Consider the following 25,886-nt stretch of genomic DNA (forward strand, 5'->3'; position numbering starts at 1 on the left):
TAGTAGTTGGAGGCTCAAGATAGCCTTTTCCTATCAGTATATAGAGAATGGTGACCTTTTGTTAGTTAATATCCCAAATAGTGTACTTCCTGGTTAGATATTGGTGTCTTTTTAGGGAAGACATGATACCCTCTGTCTGCCAAGAAATTAAGCTAAGGTCTTAGAATTTTTATCAGATGTTTTCTTTGTAGGACTACAAATTAAAATATCATCCCCTTTTTGAATTATAGTTCCTTGAAGCAGTGATATCACAGAGGTCTTTGCTAAAAGCAGCCCCAGTAAGTGAGGACTTGCCCAGTTATTAGTAATGTGGAAAACAAGGCAAAGAAAGAATTAAATTTCCTTACTACTTACAACCCATTGGCAAGTCCTTGAAATAGGCAAGGTGACATTCCTCTAGGAACTAAGCTGCCTCAATGTTAATATGTTAAGGGCAAAAGGCAATCTTAGCTTTTTTTTTTTTTTTTTTTTTTTAAGGCAATCTTAGCTTAACATTACCCCAGCCTCCAGGATCGTATAAGTCTTCTTTAACATAAAAATTCCTTTGGAAACTTCCTTTATCTCTACTCCCCACCTAGATATGTGTTAGCAATCACCCTCCAAGCATATGGCCCACTGATAAACATCTGAAAGTCTCATGACTGAGTTTTTACTAAACGGTAATAAATGACCTTTCCCTAAAAATAGCTAGGTCCCCGAGGATCCTGCAAACCTTGTTTCCAAAATACCTTAGAGGCTTGTACTGTTCCTAACTTCCTCCCAACTTGAAAGTCACAACCCCAATTCAGCTTTTTCTGCACAGGTGTCCTGTGCCTGTGCTTTAAAAAAACCAAATTTTTGCAATGAAGATATTTGAAGAATTATTTCCTGACCTTCAGCTCTGAACACCAACAACACCATTCCAAAAACTACATCATTTGGCATCCAGGGTGGAGCTTTAACTCTTTTCTTCTGGACTCTAAGCCATGGTGAAAACTGGTGAGTACTTTCTTACCTCTCCTCATTACTTTCATTCCAGGGGCTTTTCAAAGAGTAGTCTTATTGCATGCCAATTGCTCAGGCTGCCATCCTCTAGCCCATGACTACTCTTTGAGGAGAAAAATGCCTGTCTTCTGACTGGTAGTACTCTGGCTGGAATGGTAATAAGACCCAGAAACCTGAAACCCTCTCTTTATTCCTGTCCTTATACAAAGCTGTCTGTCTTGGGCATAAGACAGCTGCCTAACTACCATGGCTGCCAATCTTGAGACTGCTGTTTGAGATTTCCTCCTCATTTGTCTAATGTGATCCCCTCCACATCTCTGTTCTTGCTGCTTCTGGCCTTGAGACATCCAGTGGGAGCTGGCCAAAACCAGTACTCAGTTGAGTTAAAACCCAACCAGGGAACATTTCCTAAGGAATCTGGGTGTAAAGACCACAGATATTGGAATATCACTTAGATCACGATGGATTTTTATCTTTACTGTTGGTCAATGTCCTCTACTAAGGACATGTCCTCTTAAGTTACAAAATTGGGCACTTTCCTCTTGTAAAACTTTTCAAATGTTTTCCATGAGTTATAAACAGTGGGTTCTTCATGGCCTTCATGGTACAGCCTTCACTAGAAGGCAAGCCAAGGTGCAGTGGGGCCTTCACAGCAGGGTAAACTTGGTCCATATGTCGGCATGCATCATAGTATAGAATGCATTTGGGAAGTGAGAGGAGGGCAGACCTCCCTCCTATAGGGCCTTTACAGAAAGTGGTGATCATAGCAATTTCATTTGAGGGATGCCTCAGGTCACTGTGACACCACTCTGACATATCATGCACAAGGGATGGCACCTGGGAGTCAAGGGGTGGGGCTGATTTTCTTGGTAATGCATCAGAGCTTCTTTTTCAATCCCCAAGGATTGAAAGACATTCCCTTGGGATGTCTTTTAACCCATCAGAAACAATTTGCATTGCAAGGTTTACGGAAAAAGAAAATAATCTGTAATACTGCATGGCCTCAGTACTCTAGGAGATGAGAAAAACTGGCCCACTAATGAGACACTCACTTTCAATAGGACTTATAAGATCTCTATTGAAAGAAATAAGGTAATGGACAGAAACCCCATGTTCAGGCTTCTGGGTTCTAGATCCAGACCCTGACCTAAGGGCCTCTTGAGTTTGGCCACTAATCAGACCAACCAACCTCCTCCTGATATATTGGATAATGATCATCTAAACAGGTTTCATCCTAGTGAATCTAAGTTGTCAAAGGAATAACAAGCCTCTTCAAATGAAGAGGACACTTATTCTGTCACTTCTCCTTCTAAGCCTGAAGGCCCTTATATGCCCAGCTCAGCTGGGTACTCTAGGAGCAGGACTCCTTATATCCTTGGAACTCCTCCTATATTAGGATTATATTCTCTTAGAGAGGTGGCTAAGGGAGAAATGGGCACTATTCAAGTCCATGCCCTGTTCTCCATGTCAGACTTGGGTCAAATAAAACAACAATTAGGATTACATTCTGAAAACCCTTCTCAATTTATTGAGAGTTTTCAACAAATATCCATTAAGTTTGATGATGTTTGATCCATTGTGTTTGTTTGATATATATCATACTAACTCACTGCTGCACCTCTGAGGAAAGAAACTGTATCTGGGTCAGTGCCCAAACTCTTGGTGCCCAAGAGTTTGATGATGAATTGTCAACAAGGACATAGAACATTATGTGGAGGGGGGTGCTGTTGTCCCAAATACTGAACCACATTGTAACTATCAGGAGGATAGGGAAGAAAGAAACGAGATCATATGATTACCTGCCTGATACATGGAATGAAATAAGGCTTTACTAAACCTATACATTTTAACAAAATTCAGGAAAGAACTGATGAAAATCCTGCTCTATTTCAAAGTTGCTTTAGTAGAAATTGTCCACAAGTATACAAACCTGGACCCGAGTATGCCTTAGGGAATAACTATTTTTAAATATGCAGCACTGCTCCTAGCCCATAGGAGAGGTATGAGAGGTATTTCCCATTAAAAACCACAGGTGTCCTCCCCCACCCAAAGGTACTGCCCAACTTCTTATCTTCCCTCTCTGCCAAGAGTAAATGGAGTGAGCACAAAAAGGCAAACAAAAGTGACTATACTTACTATTGGGGAAGGGAGAGGTTAGCAAAGTGGTTGTGACAAATAGGGGTGCCATGATTGCCAAAGGGCCAGGTGTGACCTTGCCCCAGAGGTACCCCATGTTGCCAGGGGGACCCTGCTCTGGGACATTAAAAAAAGGCAGGTCTTCAAGGCTGCTTCCTCCTTTAGAACTGCCCAAGGTTCAGATCAAAAGGGGATGGGGTCCAGGAAGGCTCTACAACCCCAGGAGGCAGTCACATCCACTACCAATGGAAATTTCTTAGTATAAGTAGCATCTGAAATTCAATTTTAACTGGCTGTCCTATATTTCATCTGGCCCCCTTGTCGTTCTTTTGGAGGCCGAGAAAATTAAGGCCATTCCACTTTAAGTTTATTGTTAGCAGAAGTACAGCCATCCCAGGCCTCTGTGAATAAGAGCTGAAATTTACATTACTTCAGTTACAGGAAAAAAAAACCCCAAAAAACAGTTTACAGCTTAATGCCCTAGAAAGCCCCATATTAGAATGAGAACAGAGCCCAAGCCAGTGGCAAGAAGCCCTATATTAGAATGAGAACAGAGCTTAACGCCCATGGCAGAAAGTCCCATATTAGAATGAGAACAGAGCTCAATGCCCTTGAAAGCCCCATATCAGAATCTAAACAGAACTTGAGAAATTCCTCCACCCCTTCTGGAGTTCCCCTAGACCAGCCCTTAAAACTAAGCTGAAACCCACCTCGGGGTCCAAGTCCCTGCTCCGCTGTGTCAGGTATTCTTGGACCCAAGCTCGAGCTTGTAAATAAACCCTTGTGTGTTTGCATCAGTGTCGGTTCCTTGGTGGTTTCTCGGTTACGTAATCTTGGGCACAACAATTCTGTATTCTTTTTCCCTAATTGAAATTGTTGGCAAACAGACAACAAAGAAAAGGTAGGTTCTCTGGCAGCATACTAATGAATTCCAGCTCTCTAATCACCAATACTAAAGTTATCATCAAAAAAACACAAAGGACTACTATACTGCAATCCTATGCATAAAAATTGAACCTTTTGAAAGCTCTCAGATGAATAATTTGTAATGTAAAATTCTTTCTTAAATCAGATTCTTTCATTTTACGCTAAAAATCACACTGTATATTTAATAATATACAATATTACAATATACAAGAGAACAAACAAATTACACTCTACTTAAAAAAGTGATGCAGGATGATTGAGCTAAATGGTTGGGGTTTTTTTTTTTTTAAAGATTTTATTTATTTATTCATTAGAGATACACACACACACACACACACACACACAGAGGCAGAGACATAGGCAGAGGGAGAAGAAGGCTCCGTGCAGGGAACCCAATCTGGGACTCTATCCTGGAACTCCAGGATCACACCATGAGCTGAAGCAGACGCTCAAACACTGAGCTACCCAGATGTCCCAAGCACAATCGTTAAGAAAGAATTCCTGAGATGTTTCATGGTGCAAAAGGTGCTTTTATTGTAGCAGGGTGGACAGGACCTGTGGACAGACAGACCTGCACTGTGATTGTGAGGTGTGACTGATTATATATTTTTAAGTTGAAGCAAGGTAGAGATAACAGAAGTCTCTAAAGGGGTTTCTGTTTGTCAAAGAAGACTTACAGGATGCTGGAGTTCTGGCTATTGTCAAGATGAGGTTGGTTTTTGTCTCTAGCAAAGCATTGCAACATTAAGGCAGCTGTGAGGTACATGAGGAAGGGTCACATTCTGCAAGTCTCAGGTGGGCTGCCGGTTATAAGGAAATTTAATTTTATCTACAGTTCTCTTGCCTTTGTTCTTTTCATCAGAAGGGAGATTACTCATTGCTAAAATTGTGGGAGTAGAAAGCACCCAGAGGCTATGTTTCAGCCACAAGCCCTAAAACTAATCTAATCTTAGCATTTACTACTAATGGGTGGTGTGAACAGAGCCAAACAATTTTCTTCCTTTGAGTTTCAATTTCATCCTCTCTAAAACAGGGGAACTATCACCTGTTCTGAATTCCTTAGGAGTGCAAGGTGCTGTTTTCAGCAGGGTTTAAAGTCAAGAATACCAAACTGGTAATCAGGAGCTAATTTTAGGTCCAGCTACAAGACTATACAGACATGATTCTGAACCCATTACAACTTCTCTGGAGTTCAAGCTTTTCAGTTGTAAAAAAAAAAAAAAAAAAAAAAAAAAAAGCCAGTTGAATGGATAGATCATCAAGCCCCCACTACTTTCTTCACAGGCCAGGTGATAGCAAATTCACTTAAGATCTGTGAATTCACTTAAGATCTGTTTGCCCCTCAGCTTCCTCTTTTGTTAAATAAGAGAAAGATCTCACTACACAGGACTGATATAAATCAAATTAGAAATTGCATGTGAAAGCATTTGAAAGCTCTAAGATTTTCTGATCTATATCCTTAATTTTCATTCCAACAGAGATGGAGATGTAGGTCTGGGGTAAGGAGCAATGACTGTTCATTTCTACATACAATTTTACAATGAGGACAGGGCAAGGATAAGGGGGGAAAGGTGCTCCCAGAGTACAAGCCCATAGGCTGATGAGTTAATGGGATCTGGAAAAAGGCTGGATACATGCACCCAGGACTCAAAGGCCTAGGCCAAAGCAGACACTGCAGAATGCTTCATGAAGTCCCCCTGATGCCCACAGGCCAGGTCCAAGGACGCCGAAGGAGTCTTGCAGAACCAGCCAAGAGAGTTATTTCTGGCTTCACACAGGATGGAAATCAAAAGTGAGCCAGCAGGAGGTGAAAGCAGTTTATTGAAAATAGAGAGCAGGTAATAGACAGCTGAATGACCAGGAGACTCAGAAAGGAAAAGACCAAGAGTGTCGTCTTTGTACAGGGTCTGGAGTTTTTATTGAGGACAGTAGTCTGAAATGTGTCTTCTCAGGCAAGCAAGAACCAATTAGAACAAAGGCATAGGCCCATGTGTTATTTCTTGGAGCCAAGGGGCCTTGGCCTCCAGATATCTAGCTCCTCTTTTCTGGAATATGTATATGATAGCTTCCTCTGGTCATTCTCACCTAGTACTTCCTTAGATGTTATTTATTCTACAGAATCATTAACTGCTTGTCCATTATTAGGAAAACACAGGCTACTTGCATTACAAGGCATATGTAAAGTGGGATGGTGGTGCAGGTCCTGGCAAGAACAGAAGCAGGAAAAGAAGCAAAGGCAAAATAATGCTTCTTTTCTCCCAGGGTTCATTTGATTTCCCTGTCTCATCTCCACTCAAAATAAGGGTAATGTCATAACTCTTGCATAAGTTACATCCCAGCCATCTAAGCAAAAGGAAAGAAAGGAACACAAGCTCCACAAAGGTGTTTCATCCTTTGCCACAAGCACAGAACTTAGTAACTGGGCTTTCATGTATAAGCTTGTCCTTGTAACTACTCTGCAATCTTTTTAGCAGCCCCAAGCAGAGCTCTCCTGAAGTCTTTGAGTTGATTTAACTATATAAGGCTGTTGAGAAAGCTAAGAGCTCCTAGACAGCACTTGAAATAAAACTATGGCCAAGAGAAATGCAGTGAAAATTGGTGCCGGCAGCTGCTTGGGTGGCTCAGTGGTTGAGCATCTGCCTTAGCTCAGGTCATGATCCTGGAGTTCTGGGATCCAGACCCACATTGGGCTCCCAGCAGGGAGCCTACTTCTCCCTCTGCCTGTGTCTCTGCCTATCTCCCTGTATCTCTCATGAATAAATAAATAAAATCTTAAAAAAAAGTGGTGCCAAGAATTTATAATGAATGACAAGACCATGATGTTTAACATCCCATCCAAATCGTTCCCTCTCTCCTTAACAAACTCTGTTTTATTATTTTCCAGTCACTGATTTCCTTCTGTATTTTATTACACAAAAAATATCTCACCTCATAAATTACTTGTATTATATACCTTTTTGAGTGGGTAATTTGAATATAATTTGTGCATGTGTATTTTTTTAGCTTTTATAATTTACCTTAAAATTGCTGGAGAAAACCTGGAGGGTTGAAACCAATGTTGGGTGTTATTCCTCTCAGTAAATACAAATGATAATGCCATCTGGGGTTTCAATCTCATATCATAGATGCTGCTCAGGCTCCCCTAAGGAACCTTTTCCCACGCTGAGCAGCAGAGACCCCAAAAGACTGATATCAGTTAAACAGCAGGAAATAAAGCTAAATGGCAGTTGCCAAAATCTTGCCAGTTTGACATAAACGAGACACCAATATTCTATCTCAAATCATTTAGACAAATGAATTGAATCAGAAGTTTACCCTTTAAAAAAAAGTTTATCCTTTTAATATTCTACCTTAGGGAAGACTCTTGCAGCTCAAACTGATCATGCAATGAAGATTTGCTATAAAAATCAGTGTCGTGAAGAATAATGTTCAGCACATTTTTATTTCACCAGGCTTCTCTAATACCACCTGCACTGCACTCTTCAAAGCAGTGTTACAACATAGGTGGAGCGCTCTACAAATAAATGAGTTCAGGCATGCAAAAGCCCAGGCAGCCAGGTTCCAGCAGTAGATGCAGGAAAAGGCTGAGCTGGACATTTCCAGTGGTGGACATTTTGCATCTTTAGTAATATGCAGAAGGATGAATAGGTTCACTCCTGAATAGTAAAAAGGATAAAAGGAATTCTAAGGAGTAAGAAGCTTAGAAGATGAATTGTCAGGTTTTTTTTTTACAACTATTGTAACAGAGTTTATTTCATCAAAATGACAAACATAGCAGGATCCTGCGTGCTCATATTCAAGTAAGATGAAGTATATCATTCTTAAAGTGATAGACTGATACATATTAAAATTTTTTAAATGACGGACTGAACCAAGTTAATGATTTAATTTTTTTTTACAATTTCAAAATACTTTAATGTCTTTTATCCACATAACAGTTTTATGCTGTAGCAGCTATTGTTACCCTTGTTTTACACTTCAAAAGGAAAACACAAGAAGGTTAAGAGACTTGACTTGCATAATTAGCCAGTAACAGGCTCAGCTGAAATGAGGATCCAGACTTTCCGTAGTCTGACAGCTCAATACCTTTCTTTGAGCCTTTTCTTCCTTCTTTTTGAACTTCTTTTCTCAAGGCCAGTTGTTTAAGTAACAGCTGTCTTGATTAATGGTGCCAAGTTAGTAATATCTTTTCTATTGATATTTAAATAGGTTTAGGTTTTTTATATTGGGGGTACTTTATCTTCTACTTTGTAAAAATATCGATTAGTAAGATTGATTGAAAACATGAGATGTCACTGTATGGCACATGCTCTGTTAGAAATTGAAACTTCCACCTTTTCCAATTTCTTATTTGCATTCAAGATTATGATAAACCTGTCACAAGAAAAAATAACTAATTTATAGTCTGTGTTCTACAGATTTTCTACTAATTTAGACAAGTCACACCTTCATCCAAATGCCTACTATCTAGAAGTATTAAAAAGGATATGCAAAATGTATTGACATACAGAGGGATGTAAAAGCTCATATAATCCTTCAAATATGGTTAGTAAAAGACATGCACACACACACACACACATGCCTCTGTCATAAGGGCTCCATGCAGCAGTAACTTTATTTTCTAACAGAGTTGAACTACTCAGTCATCAAAATGAATCTTGATAAAGATAGAAATGCCTTAATGTATATATTCAGCATTCCATTGAATATTCAATTTTCAGCTGGGAGTCTGCTTGAAAATTCTCTCCCTCTGCCCCTCTGCTCATGTGCTCTCATGTACTCTCTCTATATAAATAAATATATAAATCTTTTTTTAAAAAGGAAATATACTGGACTTAGGGCATTTGTGTTCTGATACTAAAAGTACAAATGCAATTGTCTAGCATCTAAATTTTCAGCCACTTTTATGTTAAAATGTCATTTGAAAGTTCTCAATTTTTGAACTCTAAAATTATACATGGAAACTAAACCCACGTGTGCACAGTATCTAGGCATATCACTTAGTAATGTGCTTGTACATGAAGAGGCCCTTGAAGGAAATTTCATCTCTTCCTGAGTTAGATTCCACATGACATTAAACCCCAGAACTTTTGCTTTGCTGCATTAATGCTAACACTGAAGTTCAGTAAAGCTTGGTAGATAAGGCTCTAGGTGGGACGGACTTAGGCTTCAACCCCAGAGATACTTCTTTCTAAGAATAAGACCTCAGGTATATTACTTACTTGCTCTATAAAATGGAGGTAAAAAAAAAAGATAAAAAAATTAAAATAAATAAAAAAATAAAATGGAGATAATAACATTAAACCTCCCAGGGTTTAAGGAAATAAAGGAAAATACAGATAAAGTGACAGCACAGCATCTATTATAATCAGATTCTAGTATGCCCAGACTCCATGAATAATACATGATAGGCACTGTTTGTAAGTTAGTTGAACATTATTAAATGGAGTATATTTTAAAAAGTGATTTTTTTGGTAAAAATAAAAATACTTGATTCAATGGGATTAAGTCATTAAGCATAACTTAAATGGTAGCTGCAGCTGCTTCTTAAGCTCTTAAATTAAAAGCACTAATTTTCCTATGAAAACACTTGTATAAAAAAAGAGTTGTTTTAATGTTAGCACTTAAATTACAACTGAAGGGATCCCTGGGTGGCGCAGCGGTTTAGCGCCTGCCTTTGGCCCAGGGCACAATCCTGGAGACCTGGGATCGAATCCCACATTGGGCTCCAGGTGCATGGAGCCTGCTCTACCTATGTCTCTGCCTCTCTCTCTCTCTCTGTGTGACTATCATAAATAAATAAAAATTTAAAAAAAGAGGTCTAGAGTTTATTTTAAAAAAAATAAAAATAAAAAAAATAAATTACAACTGAAAAAACATCGACTCCCAAGACCAATACTACACTTCCGTATGACATCATTTTCTGAATAACATAAAGATTAAGAGCTGATCATTTGAATCAGAATTAAGATGGTGGAGGGACTATGGGGTCCCTAATTTTGTCTGGTCCCTGGGTTTCAGCTAAATAGTTATCAAATCATTCTGAATACCTGAAAAATCTATCAGAGATCTGAGAAAAGAATTTCTGAAATTCCACAAGTAGAAAAGTGACCACTGTTTGCAAATTAGGAGGTACGGAGAGGAGAATCCAGGGCAATATATAAAAAAATAAGCTAAAAAGGTGAGGAGCTTCTTTAACCTGACTACAGGAAAGTATTATAAGCAGGTGGAGCACAAAATCAAAACTTTTAGAACTTTGCTACAGGGCACCTGAGTGGCTCAGTCAATTAAGTGTCTGCCTTTGACTCAGGTCATGATCCCAGGGTCCTGGGATGAATTCTCACATGGGACTCCTTAATCAGTGGGGAGCCTGCTTCTCCTTCTCCCTCTGCCTGCTGCTCCCCCTGCTTGTGCACATTCTTTCAGTCAAATAAATAAATCTAAAAAAAGAAAAGTAAAAAAGAAGAAGAAGAGGAGGAGGAGGAGGAGGAGGAGGAGGAGGAGAAGACTTCTACAGTTAGGGACATCCCTGGCATAAAGGTGCTCAGGTGGTGATGTGGGGAGGAATCCCACGTGGGACAACATTGTCTTAGGATCCTAGGGGTCACAGAAAGAACAGTGGTGCCTGAGTGTGGCAGAGTTCCCAAGCATCAGAGAAGAGAAGCTGGCTGAAAACAGTGAGTGTAGATATTAGCTTTCTGCTCAATGTTGCCATAAACCAGAAAACACTGCATGGTCATGCAGTGATTCACCAGGCTCAGCAAAATGCAGAAGTACAGCAAGAGCCACCTCCCTCCCCTAGGAGGAAGGGCTCTGGGCCACTAGGCAAGAGTCCATAAAGTTTGGAACCTTGAAACTAGGTCATGTGCCTGAGATAAAAATGCTTGGTCACAGGCTGGGTAAACACAGAGTTAGGATGGAAACCAAGGAGACAAGAGTGATTGATTGCTTTTCTGTGGCTCACTGAAGAGTAGAGGGTGCAAACTTTCAGCTCTGGGGCTAGAGATCTGGGTACCATCACTTTCATTCCCCTCTTCCCCTGTCACTGGTGTTGAAAGTATTCAGGTAGCAAAATAGCTCCACATAGTGTAAGCTGGAGCCACTGACACTAAGCCCTGGCAAGGGGGTGGGGGTGCAATGATAGCTGGGCAAGGCCTCATGAGAATCAGGGCAACAACCCCCACCCCCACCCCAGGAGACCAGCAGGAACAACCAGCTAGCATCAAGTTCACTGATTATAGAGAATTTAAAATTCCAGCTCTTGGGGAAAACAGTATGTAGTATTCTTTTTTTTTTTTTTTTTTTTTACTATTATTATTATTTAGTCTTTCAGGGTTTTTTCCCAGCTATTTTCTTATTTTTCATTCTTTTTTAATTTTAATTTTTATATTTTCATTATATATATTTAAAATTTTTGGTTTCCTTTCATTGTATATTATATATAGAATATGTATATATATATAATATAATAAATATATATTATGTGTATATATATAATACATATATGTGTGTGTTTTTCTTCCTTTCTTACTTTGGGATCTAATTTCCTTTAACAAACAGATCAAACTACACACAGGGCAGTAGGGTCAGAGGTGCAGGCAGAGGGGAGAAAACCATTTTTCAGTGTGAGCCACAACAGGATTAAACCTCTGTGAGTGTTCCAAGCAGCTACTTTTCTGGGACTGGCTGAGCCCAGCACAGAGACTCCAGTGTATCGCTGGTAACCTGACCCTGCTTTTTGCTCTGAGCCACAATAGGCTTGAATTCTGTGCATGTGTCAAGCAGTCACTTTTCTCAGCTGGCTAGGTCATTGCAAAGACTAGAGCATATCACTGATATGATTGATAGACACCACTTTTTGCTGTCTGTCACAAGATTCAAGCCTCTGTGATGACTTTTCTGGGACAAAGCAGATTAGGGGACTAAATCAACTGCAGATGGCTGATAGCCTCGCTCCAGCTTTTCAGTGAGCATTACAATAAACTCTAGCTTCTGTGCATGCACTGCAGAAAGGCTTTTTGGGGGATGAGATGGTGCTGGGCACACCTTGAGCCTCCCCGTCTGGGGACAAGAGGGTATGCACATTAGACTGTTCAAAATTAGAGTTTTCAGGGGTACCTAGGTCGCTCAGTCAGTAAAGCATCTGCCTTCCACTTGCATCATGATTTTATGGTCATAGAATCCAGCCCCACATCAGGCTCCCTGCTCAATGGTGAATCTGCTTCTCTTCCTCCCTCTGCCCCTTCTGCCCCTCTCGTAAACGAATGAATAATTTTTTTTGTTTAGAATTTGTTTCTTTTATTTTTGTTATTGGAGTTCAATTTGCCAAAATATAGCATAACACCCAGTGCTCATTCCGCCAAGTGCCCCCGTCAGGCCAATCACCCAGTCACCCCCACCCCACCCCCCCACCCACCTCCCCTACCACTACCCCTTGTTGATTTCCCAGAGTTAGGAGTCTCTCATGTTTTGTCACCCTCAGTGATATTTTCACTCATTATCTCTCCTTTCCCTTATTTCCCTTTCCCTAATTTTTATATTCCCCAAATGAATGAGACCATATAATGTTTGGCCTTTTCCAATTGACTTATTTCTCTCAGCATAATACCCTCCATTTCCATCCACATCGAAGCAAAAGGTGGGTATTTGTCATTTCTTTTTTTTTTTTTTGTATTTGTCATTTCTAATGGCTGAGTAATATTCCATTGTATACATAGACCACATCTTTAACCATTCATCTTTCTTTCTTTTAGTTTTTAAAATTTTAAAATAAATTTATTTTTTATTGGTGTTCAATTTGCCAACATATAGAATAACACCCAGTACTCATCCCATCAAGTGCCCCCCTCAGTGCCCGTCACCCAGTCACCCACACCCCCTGCCCACATCCCCTTCCACCACCCCTAGTTCGTTTCCCAGAGTTAGGAGTCTCTCATGTTCTGTCTCCCTTTCTGGTATTTCCCACTCATTTTTTCTCCTTTCCCCTTTATTCCCTTTCACTATTTTTTATATCCCCAAATGAATGAGATCAAATAATGTTTGCCCTTCTCCGATTGACTTATTTCACTCAGCATAATACCCTCCAGTTCCATCCACGTTGAAGCAAATGGTGGGTATTTGTCATTTCTAAAGACTGAGTAATATTCCATTGTATACATAAACCACATCTTCTTTATCCATTCATCTTTCGATGGATACCGAGGCTCCTAAAGTTGAGGGTCCACTTCTGGATTCTCTATTCTCTTCCATTTATCTATGTGTCTGTTTTTGTGCCAGTACCACACTGTCTTGATGACCACAGCTTTGTAGTACAACCTGAAATTTGGCACTGTGATGCCCCCAGCTATTGTTTCCTTTTTTAATATTCCCCTGGCTATTCGGCATCTTTTCTGATTCCACAAAAACCTAAAGATTATTTGTTCCAACTCTCTGAAGAAAGTTCATGGTATTTTGATAGGGATTGCATTAAATGTGTAAATTGCCCTAGGTAGCATTGACATTTTCACAATATTAATTCTTCCAGTCCATTAGCATGGAATATTTTTCCATCTCTTTGTGTCTTCCTCAATTTCTTTCAGAAGTGTTCTATAGTTTTTAGGGTATAGGTCCTTTACCTCTTTGGTTAGGTTTACTCCTAGGTATCTTATGCTTTTGGGTACAATTGTAAATGGGATTGACTCCTTAATTTCTCTTTCTTCAGTCTCATTGTTAATGTATAGAAATGCCACTGATTTCTGGGCATTGATTTTGTAGCCTGACACACTTCCCAATTGCTTTATGAGTTCTAGCAATCTTGGTGTGGAGGCTTTTGGGTTTTCTATGTACAGTGTCATGTCATCTGCAAACAGGGAGAGATTGACTTCTCCTTTGCCAATTTGAATACCTTTTATTTCTCTTTGTTGCCTGATTGCTGAGGCTCGGACTTCTAGTATTATGTTGAATAGCAGTGGTGAGAGTGGATATCCCTGTCTTGTTCCTGATCTTAGGGGAAAGGCTCCCAGTGTTTCCCCACTGAGAATGATATTTACTGTGGGCTTTTCATAGATGGCTTTTAGATGCTGAAGAATGTTCTCTCTGTCCCTACACTCTGAAGAGTTTTGATCAGGAATGGATGCTGTATTTTGTCAAATGCTTCTCTGCATCTATTGAGAGGATCATATGGTTCTTGTTTTTTCTCTTGCTGATATGATCAGTCACATTGATTGCTTTATGAGTGTTGAACCAGCCTTGCATCTCAGGGATAAATCCCACTTGGTCATAGGTGAATAATCTTCTTAATGTATTGTTGGATCCTATTGGCTAGTATCTTGTTGAGAATTTTTGCATCTCTGTTCATCAGGAATATTGGTCTATAATTCTCCTTTTTGGTGGGGTCTTTGTCTGGTTTTGGAATCAAGGTGATGCTGGCCTCATAGAATGAGTTTGGAAGTACTCCATCTGTTTCTACCTTTCCAAACAGCTTTAGTAGAATAGGTATGGTTTCTTCTTTAAACATTTGATAGAATTCCCCTGGGAAGCCATCTGGCCCTGGACTTTTGTGTCTTGGGAGGTTTTTGATGACTGCTTCAATTTCCTCCCTGGTTTTTGGCCTGTTCAGGTTTTCTATTTCATCCTGTTCCAGTTTTGGTAGTTTGTAGTTTTCCAGAAATGCGTCCATTTCTTCTAGATTGCCTAATTTATTGGTGTAAAGCTGCTCATATAAGTTTTTAAGATCGTTTTTATTTCCTTGGCATTGGTGGTGATCTCTCCTTTCTCATTCATGATTTTATTAATTTGAGTCTTCTCTCCTTTTTCATAAGGCTGGCTAATGGTTTATCTATCTTATTAATTCTTTCAAAGAATCAACTCCTGGTTTTGTTGATCTGTTCCACAGTTCTTCTGGTCTCGATTTCGTTGAGTTTTGCTCGAATCTTTTACTTTTCTTCTTATTCTTGGTGTAGGATCTGTTTGCTGGTTTTTCTCCAGCTCCTTTAGGTGCAAGGTTAGCTTTTGTATTTGAGTTCTTTCCAGGTTTTGAATGGATGCTTGCATTGTGAAGTATTTCCCCCTCAGGACTGCTTTTGCTGTATCCCAAAGATTTTGAAGGGTTGTATCTTCATTCTCATTAGCTTCCATGAAACTTTTTAATTCTTCCCTAATTTCCTGGTTGACCCTTTCATCTTTTAGCAGGATGGTCCTTAACCTCCACGTGTTTGAGGTCCTTCCAAACTTCTTCTTGTGATTTACTTCTAGTTTCAAAGCATTATGGTCTGAAAATATGCAGGGGTTGATCCCAATCTTTTAGTATGGGCTAAGACCTGATTTGTGACCCAGTATGTGGTCTATTCTGGAGAAAGTTCCACGTGCACTTGAGAAGAATGTGTATTCAGTTGTGTTTGGATGTAAAGTTCTGTAGATATCTGTGAAATCCATCAGGTCCAGTGTATCATTTAAAGCTCTTGTTTATTTGGAGATATTGTGCTTAGAAAATCTGTCAATTGTAGAAAGTGCTACATTCAAGTATCCAAGTATAAGCGTATTATTATCTAAGTATGTCTTAACTTTGGTTATTAATTGATTGATACACTTGGCAGCTCCCACACTCAGGGCATAAATATTCATGATTGTTAGGTCCTCTTGTTGGATAGATCCTTTAAGTATGATATAGTGTCCCTCTTCATCTCTTACTACAGTCTTTGGGATAAACTTTCTGATATAAGGATGTCTACCCCTGCTTTCTTTTGAGGACCATTTGAATAGTAAATGGTTCTCCAACCTTTTATTTTCAGGCTGTAAGTGTCCTTACGTCTGAAATGAGTCTCTTGTAGACAGTAAATAGATGGGTCTTGATTTTTTATCCAGTCTGAAACTCTGCACCTTTTGATGGGGTCATTAAGCCCCTAAAGTTCAGAGTTACTATTGAAAGATATGAATTTAGTGTCATCATACCTATTTAGTCCCTGTTTTTGTAGATTGTTTTCTTGGACTTCCTCTTTCTTTTACAGAGTCTCCCTTAATATTTCTTGCAGAGCTGCCTTGGTGGTCATATATTCTTTCAGTTTCTGCCTATCTTGGAAGCTCTTCCTCTCTCCTTCTATTCTGAATGAGAACTTTGCTGGATATTCTTGGCTGCACGTTCTTCTCATTTAGGACCCTGAAAATATCCTTCCAGCCCTTCGGCCTGCCTGGTCTCATGAGAGGTCTGCTGTTAATTTAATATTTCTCCCCATATAAGTTAGGGATCTCTTGTCTCTTGCTGCTTTAAGGATTTTCTCTTCATCTTTAGAATTTGCAAGTTTCACTATTAAATGTTGAGACGTTGAATGTTTTTTATTGAATTTACGGGGGACTTCTCTGTCTCCTGGATCTGAATGCCTGTTTCCATCTCCAAATTAGGGAAGTTTTCAACTATGATTTCTTCAAATATTCTTTCTGGCCCTCTGTCCATCTTGGCATCCTCTGGAATGCCAATTGTATGTAGATTTTTCCTTCTGAGGCTGTCATTTATTTCCCTTAACCTTTCCTCTTGGTCTTTTCATTGTTTTTCTCTTTTTCCTCAGCTTCCTTCCTTGTCTCCAACTTGTCTTCTATGTCACTCACTCTTTCTTCTACCTCATTAACCCTCGTCGTTAGGACCTCCAGTTGGATTAAATCTCATTTAATTGATTTTTAATTTCAGCCAGAGTAGATCTAAATTCTGCAGTCATGAAGTCTCTTGAATCCTTTATGCTTTTTTTCCAGAGCCACCAGTAGCTTTATAATTGTGCTTCCAAATCTTAGCTTTCTTTTGATGTCCATTAGCATGATACATGGTTCTCCATCCCCACACGTTCAATCTGGAGGTGATTTGGATATAAAATGAGTCTCTTATAGATGAAAAATGGATGGGTCTTGCTTTTTTATCGAATATGATATCCTGTGCATTTTGATTTAGCCCATTTACATTCACAGTAAGTATTGAAATTTATGAATTCAGTGCCATTATATTACCTGTAAAGTAACTGTTTCTGTATATTTTCTTTTCCTTTATGATTTATGTTACTTTTGGGCTCTCTCTTTGCTTAAAGGATCCCTTTAATTTTTCTTGTAGGGCTGGTTGAGTGATCACAAATTCTTTTAGTGTCTGTTTGACCTGGAAGCTTTTTATCTCTTTTCATTTTTACAGTGTTGCTGGATAAAGTATTCTTTGCTGCATAGTTTTCCCTCCTGAGGCATTTGAAATCTTCTTGAACTTTACTCAAAATTTTCTGTTTTGGAATCCCTGTTTTTAATTCTACTAAAATGCATTCCTTTTTAAAAAGATTTATTTATTTAATTTTAAATAGCTAGCACTCATGTGAGAGCAAATGGGAGGCAGATCAGAGTGAGAGAATTCCCAAGTAGATTCCCCACCATGTGAGGAGCATATCTCAGGGCTTCAATCTCACAACACATGAGATCATTACCAGAGCTGAAACAAGTCAGATGTTTAACCAACTGAGTCAGGTGCCTGTAAAATGTATTCTTTTTTAAGATTTTATTTTTATCTAATCTCTACACCCAACATTGGGCTTGAAACAATCAAACCAAGATTAAGAGTTACATGCTTTACCGACTGAGCCAGCCAGACACCCCTAAAATGCATTCTTGGTAGGTCTGGAACCTAGGAAGCCCACTTTCATTAACATCTCATTTGGGGTTACATCTTGGTACCACTTTTAGGGTCTCCAGTCTGGCCTCCAGCAGGTGGAGGTTCCTCCCATGCTTCATTCAAAGCCATACAACATTCTTCTACTGTCAGAAGGACATTTAGTAAGGTTTGGATATCTGCCTGAGTGGGATGGTTAGTAGCAACTATCAAGGAAATAAGCCTTCCATGCTGAGTGGTTCATGAGACTTTTTTCCCATTAAATAGATCTCATGTGGTGAGTCGAGAATGGACTCAAACCATTCCTATAGATTTGCCATTAGCAGTTAATCCTCCAATAACGTATTGGCACAAAGGATATTGCAATATTGGCAAGCAAGGTTGCAAACCCACACCAAAAGGGGGACACTGATGAGTATGCAAAAGGGAGATCATTCCTGAGCTTTCTTCTGAGGGTCCCTGGTTAGAGTCCCTTGTTTCCTATACAGGATGGATTTGTTCCATCTTGGGTGGGGGGAGCAGGTGGAGGAGCTAGCAGTGGAGTATTAGCTTCTGCACTATTTTCTAGTTCCCTGGATGGGGGCGGTTATCATATCAATAATTATTTTTGCATTATCCCCTTTGTCAGAATCAGGGAGGATAGGTCGAATCTTTATGGACTGTTATACTATAAGCTTACATGATTTCTGGGCAGGTTCATTTTACACAAAATCTTGTACATAAAGTATTTCATCTCATTTTCTGTTCTTATAAAACAGGATTATAATTTCATGTTCCATTTGTCAGTCACTTTTCTGTCATTCAATGCATATTGCAGCTGACCCACATTACAAAAATATATCATATTTTTCTTTTTCATAGACTCATAACTAAAAGTAGACCAATTTTGGAGTAAGCAGCCCAACAGGCTACAATCTGGAATCAAATCAGCATTTCTCATGGCACAAACAAGACAAATGCACAGTAACACACAAAGACAATTAGGGCCCTGTGAGAGGAAAGAAATCAAATAAGGATAGTTGTACAACTTTATCCATTTCGTAAAATGTGAGAGTCCCTCTTACAAACAGTCTATCAGGAAAATTCCCTGAAAGGACTAAAAGCAAAATGAGAGGAAAACACAGTTGCTGGTATGCACACTAGAAGCTTACTCTTCAGCTGCAGAATTCCTCGCAGTGGCCAGAGGTTTCTCTGCCTAGTGGTGGCTTGACTTTGAAGGTGGCAAATCCTGGGCAGAGAGACAGCTGAGAGAACTCCCTTGGATTCAATCTGCAGCCCAAACAGCCACAGGGAACCCCCCAAGTCACACCATTGCTCAGGGCCTTTCTGCCATAGAATAAATCTTCCTGGCTGGCTCGCATGATTGCTACCAAACCCTAAAATCAGATTCATGTATGTGCAAGAAGTCAGTCTCTGAATCACTGGGTTTGAAGCAGAGAAAGCTTTATTATCAGAAGGGCAGCCCAATGAGAAGGCAGTGGGTTGGTTCTGAAATCTGCCTTGATTTCATTAGGTCTGACGTTAGGTGAGTTAGCTGTTTTGTTTGGGGGCTTTGATCATAGTAGCTGCCCCCTTGTGTCCTCCACAGGTCTCTGCTTTTGGCCCCAACCATCCCTACATGGTCTAGACTCTACAGTCAGACAGGCTAGCTTTAGTGTACTTTGCTTCCTACCAACCTCCAGCCCTCAGGTTTTCAGAACCTCTAGTCCCTTTGAAATAGGATTTTCCCCAGCTCAGCAGGATGTGTTTCTTTAGCTAGAGGCTACCAGCACTATTCTACTGATGCAGTGATGGGAAGATTATTTCAGTGAGAGCCCTTGCGACCTGGTGCCAGGTAATACTCAAAGCACCTGTAGGAGTGAAGTCCCCTAGGTGTCTCTCATTAGAAATTTCCTGGATGCTTTCAGGTTAGAAAGACTGACAATTTCCTATGAGATCTGGCTTCAGAGGAACAGGCAATTTCCTTTTACAGCGGGTTGCAATTTGGCATCCCTGTGAGATTCATAGAAGTCCTCATTAGAGGCCCTGTCTCCACAAAGCACTGGGAACAGATACTGAGTGATAGCATCTCAAGCATGCTTAGTTGGTTCCTGCCCACTTACCCCCAGGCATCAGGCCTAGTTGGCCTGTTACATAAGACTGGCAATTGCTTGCCACACCACCTTCCTGGGGCAGTGTTTCTCTACATTAATCCAGTGATTAAGAGGTTTGAATGCTATTTACAGTCATACCCTATAGGATGTCTTATCCTTATTGGACTGTTTGTTTAGCAATCAACCCCAAGCTGTCTCCCATCCCAGGAAACATGTTCAGACCCAGAATGGCTATTCAGATCCCATGAGATCTGCACCAGTTATTAACTATACTGTTTTGGGTGTATGGACCTTTGCCCTATGTGTACCCTGCTGGACCCTGTATCTGGCCCAAATTAACATACATGGCATTTACCTGGGGGTTGAGCCTGGAGAGCTTGACATTTCCTTTGGATTAGTCAATGCCTGTGCACTTTGTTACCTAAGTACTTTGGGCCTTTAGATGTTTCAGAATTCTCCATAAAGCAGGTATTCTTCCTGGATCTAGGGGTTCTGTGCACTGTGCTGCAGTGGGAGAATGGAAACTTTTTTTTATTTAGACCACTTGTAGCCTCGTGCCAGTGGGATAATCAGGGATTCTGGGGGAGGTCAGGTCTCACATGTGTCTCTTATGAGTGGTCAATATGGCCATACTTGAGATGGCAAAGCTAAGCAGTTCCATGAGACCTGACTTCAGGGAACAAGGAACTGTGTTTTGGAACAAAGCACACATTGCCACCACTGAGTCCCCCAGAAGTCCCTAATAGGGACTAGTCTCAGACCTGGGGACCCATCCCAGGGTGTCTGAACAAAGAATCAGTAAGGCTTAGGCATTCCCAGTCTGCTCCTGGGAATCTGCCACAAGCATTTTGCACAAATAGCCTATTAGAATAAGCCTGCCCTCATCTACCAGGACATCTTCCTGGTACAGGCTTTCCCTATACTGTGCCATTGATGAAAGAGTTCGAATGATGATTATTCACGTTAAACCCCCAATAGACCTTGCTGTCTTTACCCTGTCTGGGAGCCTATAATCATGATGTCTAGGTGTTTCCAATCCCACTGGGCTCTAGTGACCCTGGAAATTCATCTGAAATCTCAAGAGATCTGGCATCAAGGGAATTAGCTATCCTGTTTTAGAGTAGGATGACCTCTAGCAGCCTCATGTGTCCCCACAAGCTCAGGCTTGTAGGCTGGAATATCCCTACATATTTCTGATGGGGAACTGTATCAGGGAGCCTGGCTGCAGGTGAGAAGGGCCAGTGCATGCTCACTTTGTTCCCTGTGTACTTCCTGTCATCAGATTTCCAGGACCTCTAGTCCCAGAGAAATAGGCTCTATTTCATCTCAACTGGATATCTTCCTGTAGCTGGTGTTACCAGCACTGCACTCCTGATGCAGAAAGTGGAAAGATGTTTGAATGAGATCCCTGGCACTCAAGGGATACTCAAGGTGTCAGAGGATACTTAAGTCACATGAGAGTGAGGTCCCCCAGGTATCTCTCATCAGTGAACTTCCATTTGTCCTGTTAGAAAAGGCCTGGGCTTTCTCACCATGCCATCTTCCCAGGGCAGTGTTTCTCTGCATTGAGGAAGAGACTTGAATGGTGGTTACCCTCATAACCCATAGGGTCCCTTATTGGACTAAGGACTTACTTGTTTGGTTTTCATGATTCCAAGGTGTGTCCATCCCACATAGCCCTGGTCATGCCTGGCTATCAAGATCCCAGAAGATCTGGTTGTGTGATCCCAGGAGACCCTCAGACCTGCTTTGGAGCATGATGGACACTTTGGGCCTTTTTGTATCCCACCAGTCCCCACCCATTGCCCAAATTATGCCTGCATGGCTCTGACCTAGGGGCCAAGACCATGGAGGCTGTCTTCCATTTCTGATGGGCCTATGCATGGGCAAGTCCTGCCCTGTGCAACTTCTGCCCTTAGACTTCCTAGATTCTAGACCTAAGGGCCTTTCTGACAATCATGATTTCAAATTGTCTCCCATCTCTTGTAGCCCTGGTTAGGTGTGGAGTATTAATCAAGATCCCAAGAGATCTGGCATCAGAGGAATTAGCTACTCTGTTTTAGAGCCCTTTTAGATGGGCCCTTTTAGCCCTGTGTGTACCCAGCAGTCCCCACCTGTGGCCCAAATTATGCTTCCATGTCCTGATTCATGGACCAAACCCAGGAGCCTGGCTGCCCCTTCAGATTGCCCAACATATGCACATTGCTATGCATGCACTTCCTACCCTCAGGCACCGTGGACTTCTAAGCTGCTGTTTACAGAGGCTGCCCCAGCTCAGCAGGCATCTTTCTGGAGTGAGGGGTTACTTACTTGCACTGCACTTGTGGTGCAGTGAGGGAAAGTTCATCTACTGCTGTGGAGAGTGGTTTGGCAATTCCTCTAAAAGTTAAAAATAGAATTACCTACCACACATCCCAACAATTTCATTCATAGGTATATTCTTAGAAGAATTAAAAATAAGGACCAAAGTGAGATATTTATATACCAGTGTTCATTACTATAGTATTCACAGTAGCCAAAATCAACCCAAGTGTCCATCAACAGGAGAATGGTTAAGTAAAATGTGGCATATATGCAAACAATATGAAATAACTTTCAGTTATGAAAAGAAGTGAAGTTCTGATACATGCTACAACATGGATGAACCTGAATATGTTAATTATCCAGAAATAAAGGGTCAAATATTGTGTGATTCTACTCATATGAAATATTTAGAATTTGCAAAATAATAGAGACAAGGTAGATTAGAGGTTATCTGGGGCTAGGTAGGCAATCAGTGGGGAGTTATTGCTTAATGGGTACAGAGTTTCTTCTGGGGTAATGAAAATGCTTTGAAGTAGTAGTGATTCAAAGACAGTATTGTTGCTAAAATTAATACCACTGAATCATACACTTAGGTATGGTAAAATGGCAATTTTTGCTATAGACTGAATTGTGCCCCCTCCATTCATATGTTGGAACTGTAACACCCCATGTGATGGTATTTGGGAGATAGCTTTTGGGAGGTTTAGATCAGAGAATGAGGGCTGGGCCCTCAAGATGGGATTAGTGCCCTAATCAAGGAAGAGACCTTGCTTCCAGACCAAAGAGCTTGCTTCCTGCCCCACTTTTCTGCCATGGGAGGACACGGTGAGATGGCAGCTGCTTGCAAGCCAGGAAGAGAAACATAACCAGGAACCAATTCTGCCAGCACCTTGATATTGGACCTCTCAGCCTCCAGAACTCTGAGAAATAAACGTCTGTTGTTTAAGCCACTCAGTCTGTTGTATTTTGTTATAGCAGCCTGAGCTAAGACATTTCATGTTATACACATTTTACCACAACAAAATCAATTGTATTCCTAAATACAAGCATCAAAGAGAGGAATTAAATAACAAAAAATACCATTTACAATGATATTAAAATATATAAACCACTTAAGATTAATCTTTAAAAATGGCAGTTATCCCATGCTCAGCAATCTTCATATACTGCACATGCACCCTGCAGCCTTCTTCCCATAATACCTGTATATTTTCCAAAGATTGAACTGCCACAAGCTGTAAAGCTCAGTTGCCTCATACATTACATGGGGATAATAAAAGACTTGAATGAAAAAGCTAATAGTCATTATTTCTGAACAATGACAATATGAGTGATTTTAATTTTCTTTCATGTTTTCTTGTAGTTCTTAAATTGACTGACTGAAAGAAATCTATTCGAAGCCACTCCCCCACCCCGACCCCAGCCACACTTAGACAAAACTCACAAGTGTCTGGACTTGGCCCTAACTTTTTTTTCTAGGTCACGGTGCCCTGCATTCTCAGAAAGTAGACCCAAACTACAAAACATATTCTTCTCTAGCCTGACCATAACCCACATCCAGGACAGAGTCCCTTGAAAAACCTGCCACTTCCTGCTCTATCTGGCCAAGAATCAACCCTCTCCCTTCACCCCATGGGTGCAGCTGCAACCCTCTCACATCCTTAAAAATCTCCTAAAAGGCCCAGCCAGACAAAACTCAAGGCTGACATTTCTCCTGATGCCTGGCTCCTCCCCCACCTTGGAGAGTAAATAAACTCTGTCCTGCTTGTAGCTTTACTCTTTGTGCAATTTTTTTGTGCCCATGTCACCCACTTTAACACTAACATCAGAATAGTTTTTTAGAGAGAAATGATATTGGTTGTTTAATATATTTAGAATTTATTCTTTTCTCTTAATTCCCACTTAATCTGTATTCTAGGTCTTCATACTTCCTGCATGAGCATCCAATAGGTTCCACATTGTCTGGCCTTTCTATGTTGTAGTTCCTCCTGCACCCACAGCTCCTCCTCCTGCCCTTCCACCCCTCCTAAAGACTCTGGTGTTCTCTGTTGTCATTCCCATGAGACCTCCCTCACTCTAGCAGTCTGTGCGCTCAACACTGCCCCCCACAAAGCCCATGTCCTGTAGCTGTCCGGTAACTGTCCTGTGTGGGTACTTTCTGCTTTCTAAACCCCTCTGTTACCTGCACAACTAGGGCAGTGATTCTTCACCTAGTTTTTTCCACTGTGCCCAATCAGAAGGCCTCAGGCCCTGTCTGGGGCAGCAGCATTCTGTCATGGCTGCAAGCAGTAGCTTAGCTTTCACAGCCTGGTACAAGTACTCAACTCTTGAAACCTCACTTTTCTCGCCAATAAAATGGAGAAATTAATGTCTATGTCATAAGAATAGATGACAACAAAATAAAACAATCTGCGTAACTCAGTGGGAATAGTATGCTTGGCCTACATTAAACAATAATTTTAAAGCAACTTGAATCAAACAAGAGTTTAGATCAGATGAGCCTGGGTTCAAGCCTCTCCACACAGCTGTTTGTTAGTCACGTACCCCCAAGCCAGTTTCTTAACTTCATAGATCTCAGTTTCCTCACTGAAAATGGGTGTAAGTATGATAATCCATTTATTCGTTTATTCATATGAACAACACCAGATTGTGTGGTAGCTACATTAGGCACTGTGTTGAAAGGTAGGAATGCAGAGACAAGAAAGGAGCACTTCCATCACCGGGGGCACATAGCCACCTAGAAAACAGACAGCAGAATCATAGTCCTGGCTACATATTGAAGTCCCCTGAGAAGATTAAAAAATCCTGATGCTGGGCTCTGCCCAGGAATTCTGAGAGGAGGTCTTGAGGTCTGGCTTTAGCATAGGTTCAGAGCTTCCCCGTCGACCCCAGTAAGTAGTACACATCTACAACTGCTGCTTTAGTCACTCTCAGAGAATTTCTTCACACCTAATTTGCTGCAGGACATTTCTCTCAGAGATTGTTTGATGTACTGAGGACACAGAGGTGGGGTGGTCTCCAATCCTGGGACAGGGTGTCCCAATTCCCACACACTTTATGTCAGCTCAAAGTGAGTCAGAAGTTCCACTGGAGGTCTGCTGGCTGGGTTGGCTCCAATCTCATCAATTTACAACTGATAACAAGAAGGAGTCTTACCCAGAGCTAATGATGTGCTGCCCCTCACTAGGCTTTCAGCTGTTCCCAGGCAGCCTCTTCCAGCTGGGCCTTATTAATCAAGCATCCCGGGCTCCTCTGCCGTGAAATGCAAAACTCATTTTAATAATACCTGTAAGTAAATAAGAGTAAGTGACAGGAAGCTGAGAAATAGCTATCAGCAGCTTTCTACCGGTAGGCCATCAGCCCTTTCCCCCTGGAGCTGACTTTAGGTCCTAAGCAAATATGGGGCATTTCATTCCTAATATGGGCATTTCATTCTTATTTCTAGACAGTAAGTCCCATCTTGCCGGCAAGACATTTCCTTTCCTTTTCCTACAGTTTCCTTATAAAGTGCTTATTTTCAAAATCTTATTTGACATAGAAAATATGATTTCTGAGAGTTGCTTTCAAAAACTCCAGAAAAAAAAATGGGGGTGGGATACAGAATAAATAAGACTGGCAAAGGTTGATGTTTAATCGATGAACCCCAGTTTACTGAATCATTATCCTGGCTTTGGTGTATGTTCAAAAAATGCCCACAATACAAAATTTAATGAAAGAAGCTATGGGGGAAAATTAGATTTTAGATACTACTCTTATAATTTTAATGTTTCAGAAAGGTTTGGATTTGTTATCATATAAACTCATGTTTTAAATCTTCTTATTCAAATATAATCCCT

At 40.7% G+C, this 25,886-nt stretch overlaps 1 protein-coding gene across 8 annotated transcripts in view; it reads left to right on the forward strand.

The window, feature by feature from the left end:
- Window positions 1-25,886, forward strand: part of LOC112652438 (cryptic protein) — an 81,705-nt gene that overhangs the window by 45,271 nt on the left and 10,548 nt on the right. For 6 of the 8 annotated variants that reach the window (XM_049097355.1, XM_049097361.1, XM_049097356.1 and 3 more), the window contains one exon: window positions 803-978. In XM_049097355.1, the coding sequence (XP_048953312.1) occupies window positions 966-978 (13 nt within the window). In that variant the 5' untranslated portion in view covers window positions 803-965. The remainder of the gene's footprint in view (window positions 1-802; window positions 979-25,886) is intronic. The other 2 variants (XM_049097357.1, XM_049097362.1) reach the window with 1 other exon arrangement.

This window comes from Canis lupus, chromosome 19 (genome assembly GCF_003254725.2).
Source record: "Canis lupus dingo isolate Sandy chromosome 19, ASM325472v2, whole genome shotgun sequence".
Classification (NCBI taxonomy): domain Eukaryota; kingdom Metazoa; phylum Chordata; class Mammalia; order Carnivora; family Canidae; genus Canis; species Canis lupus.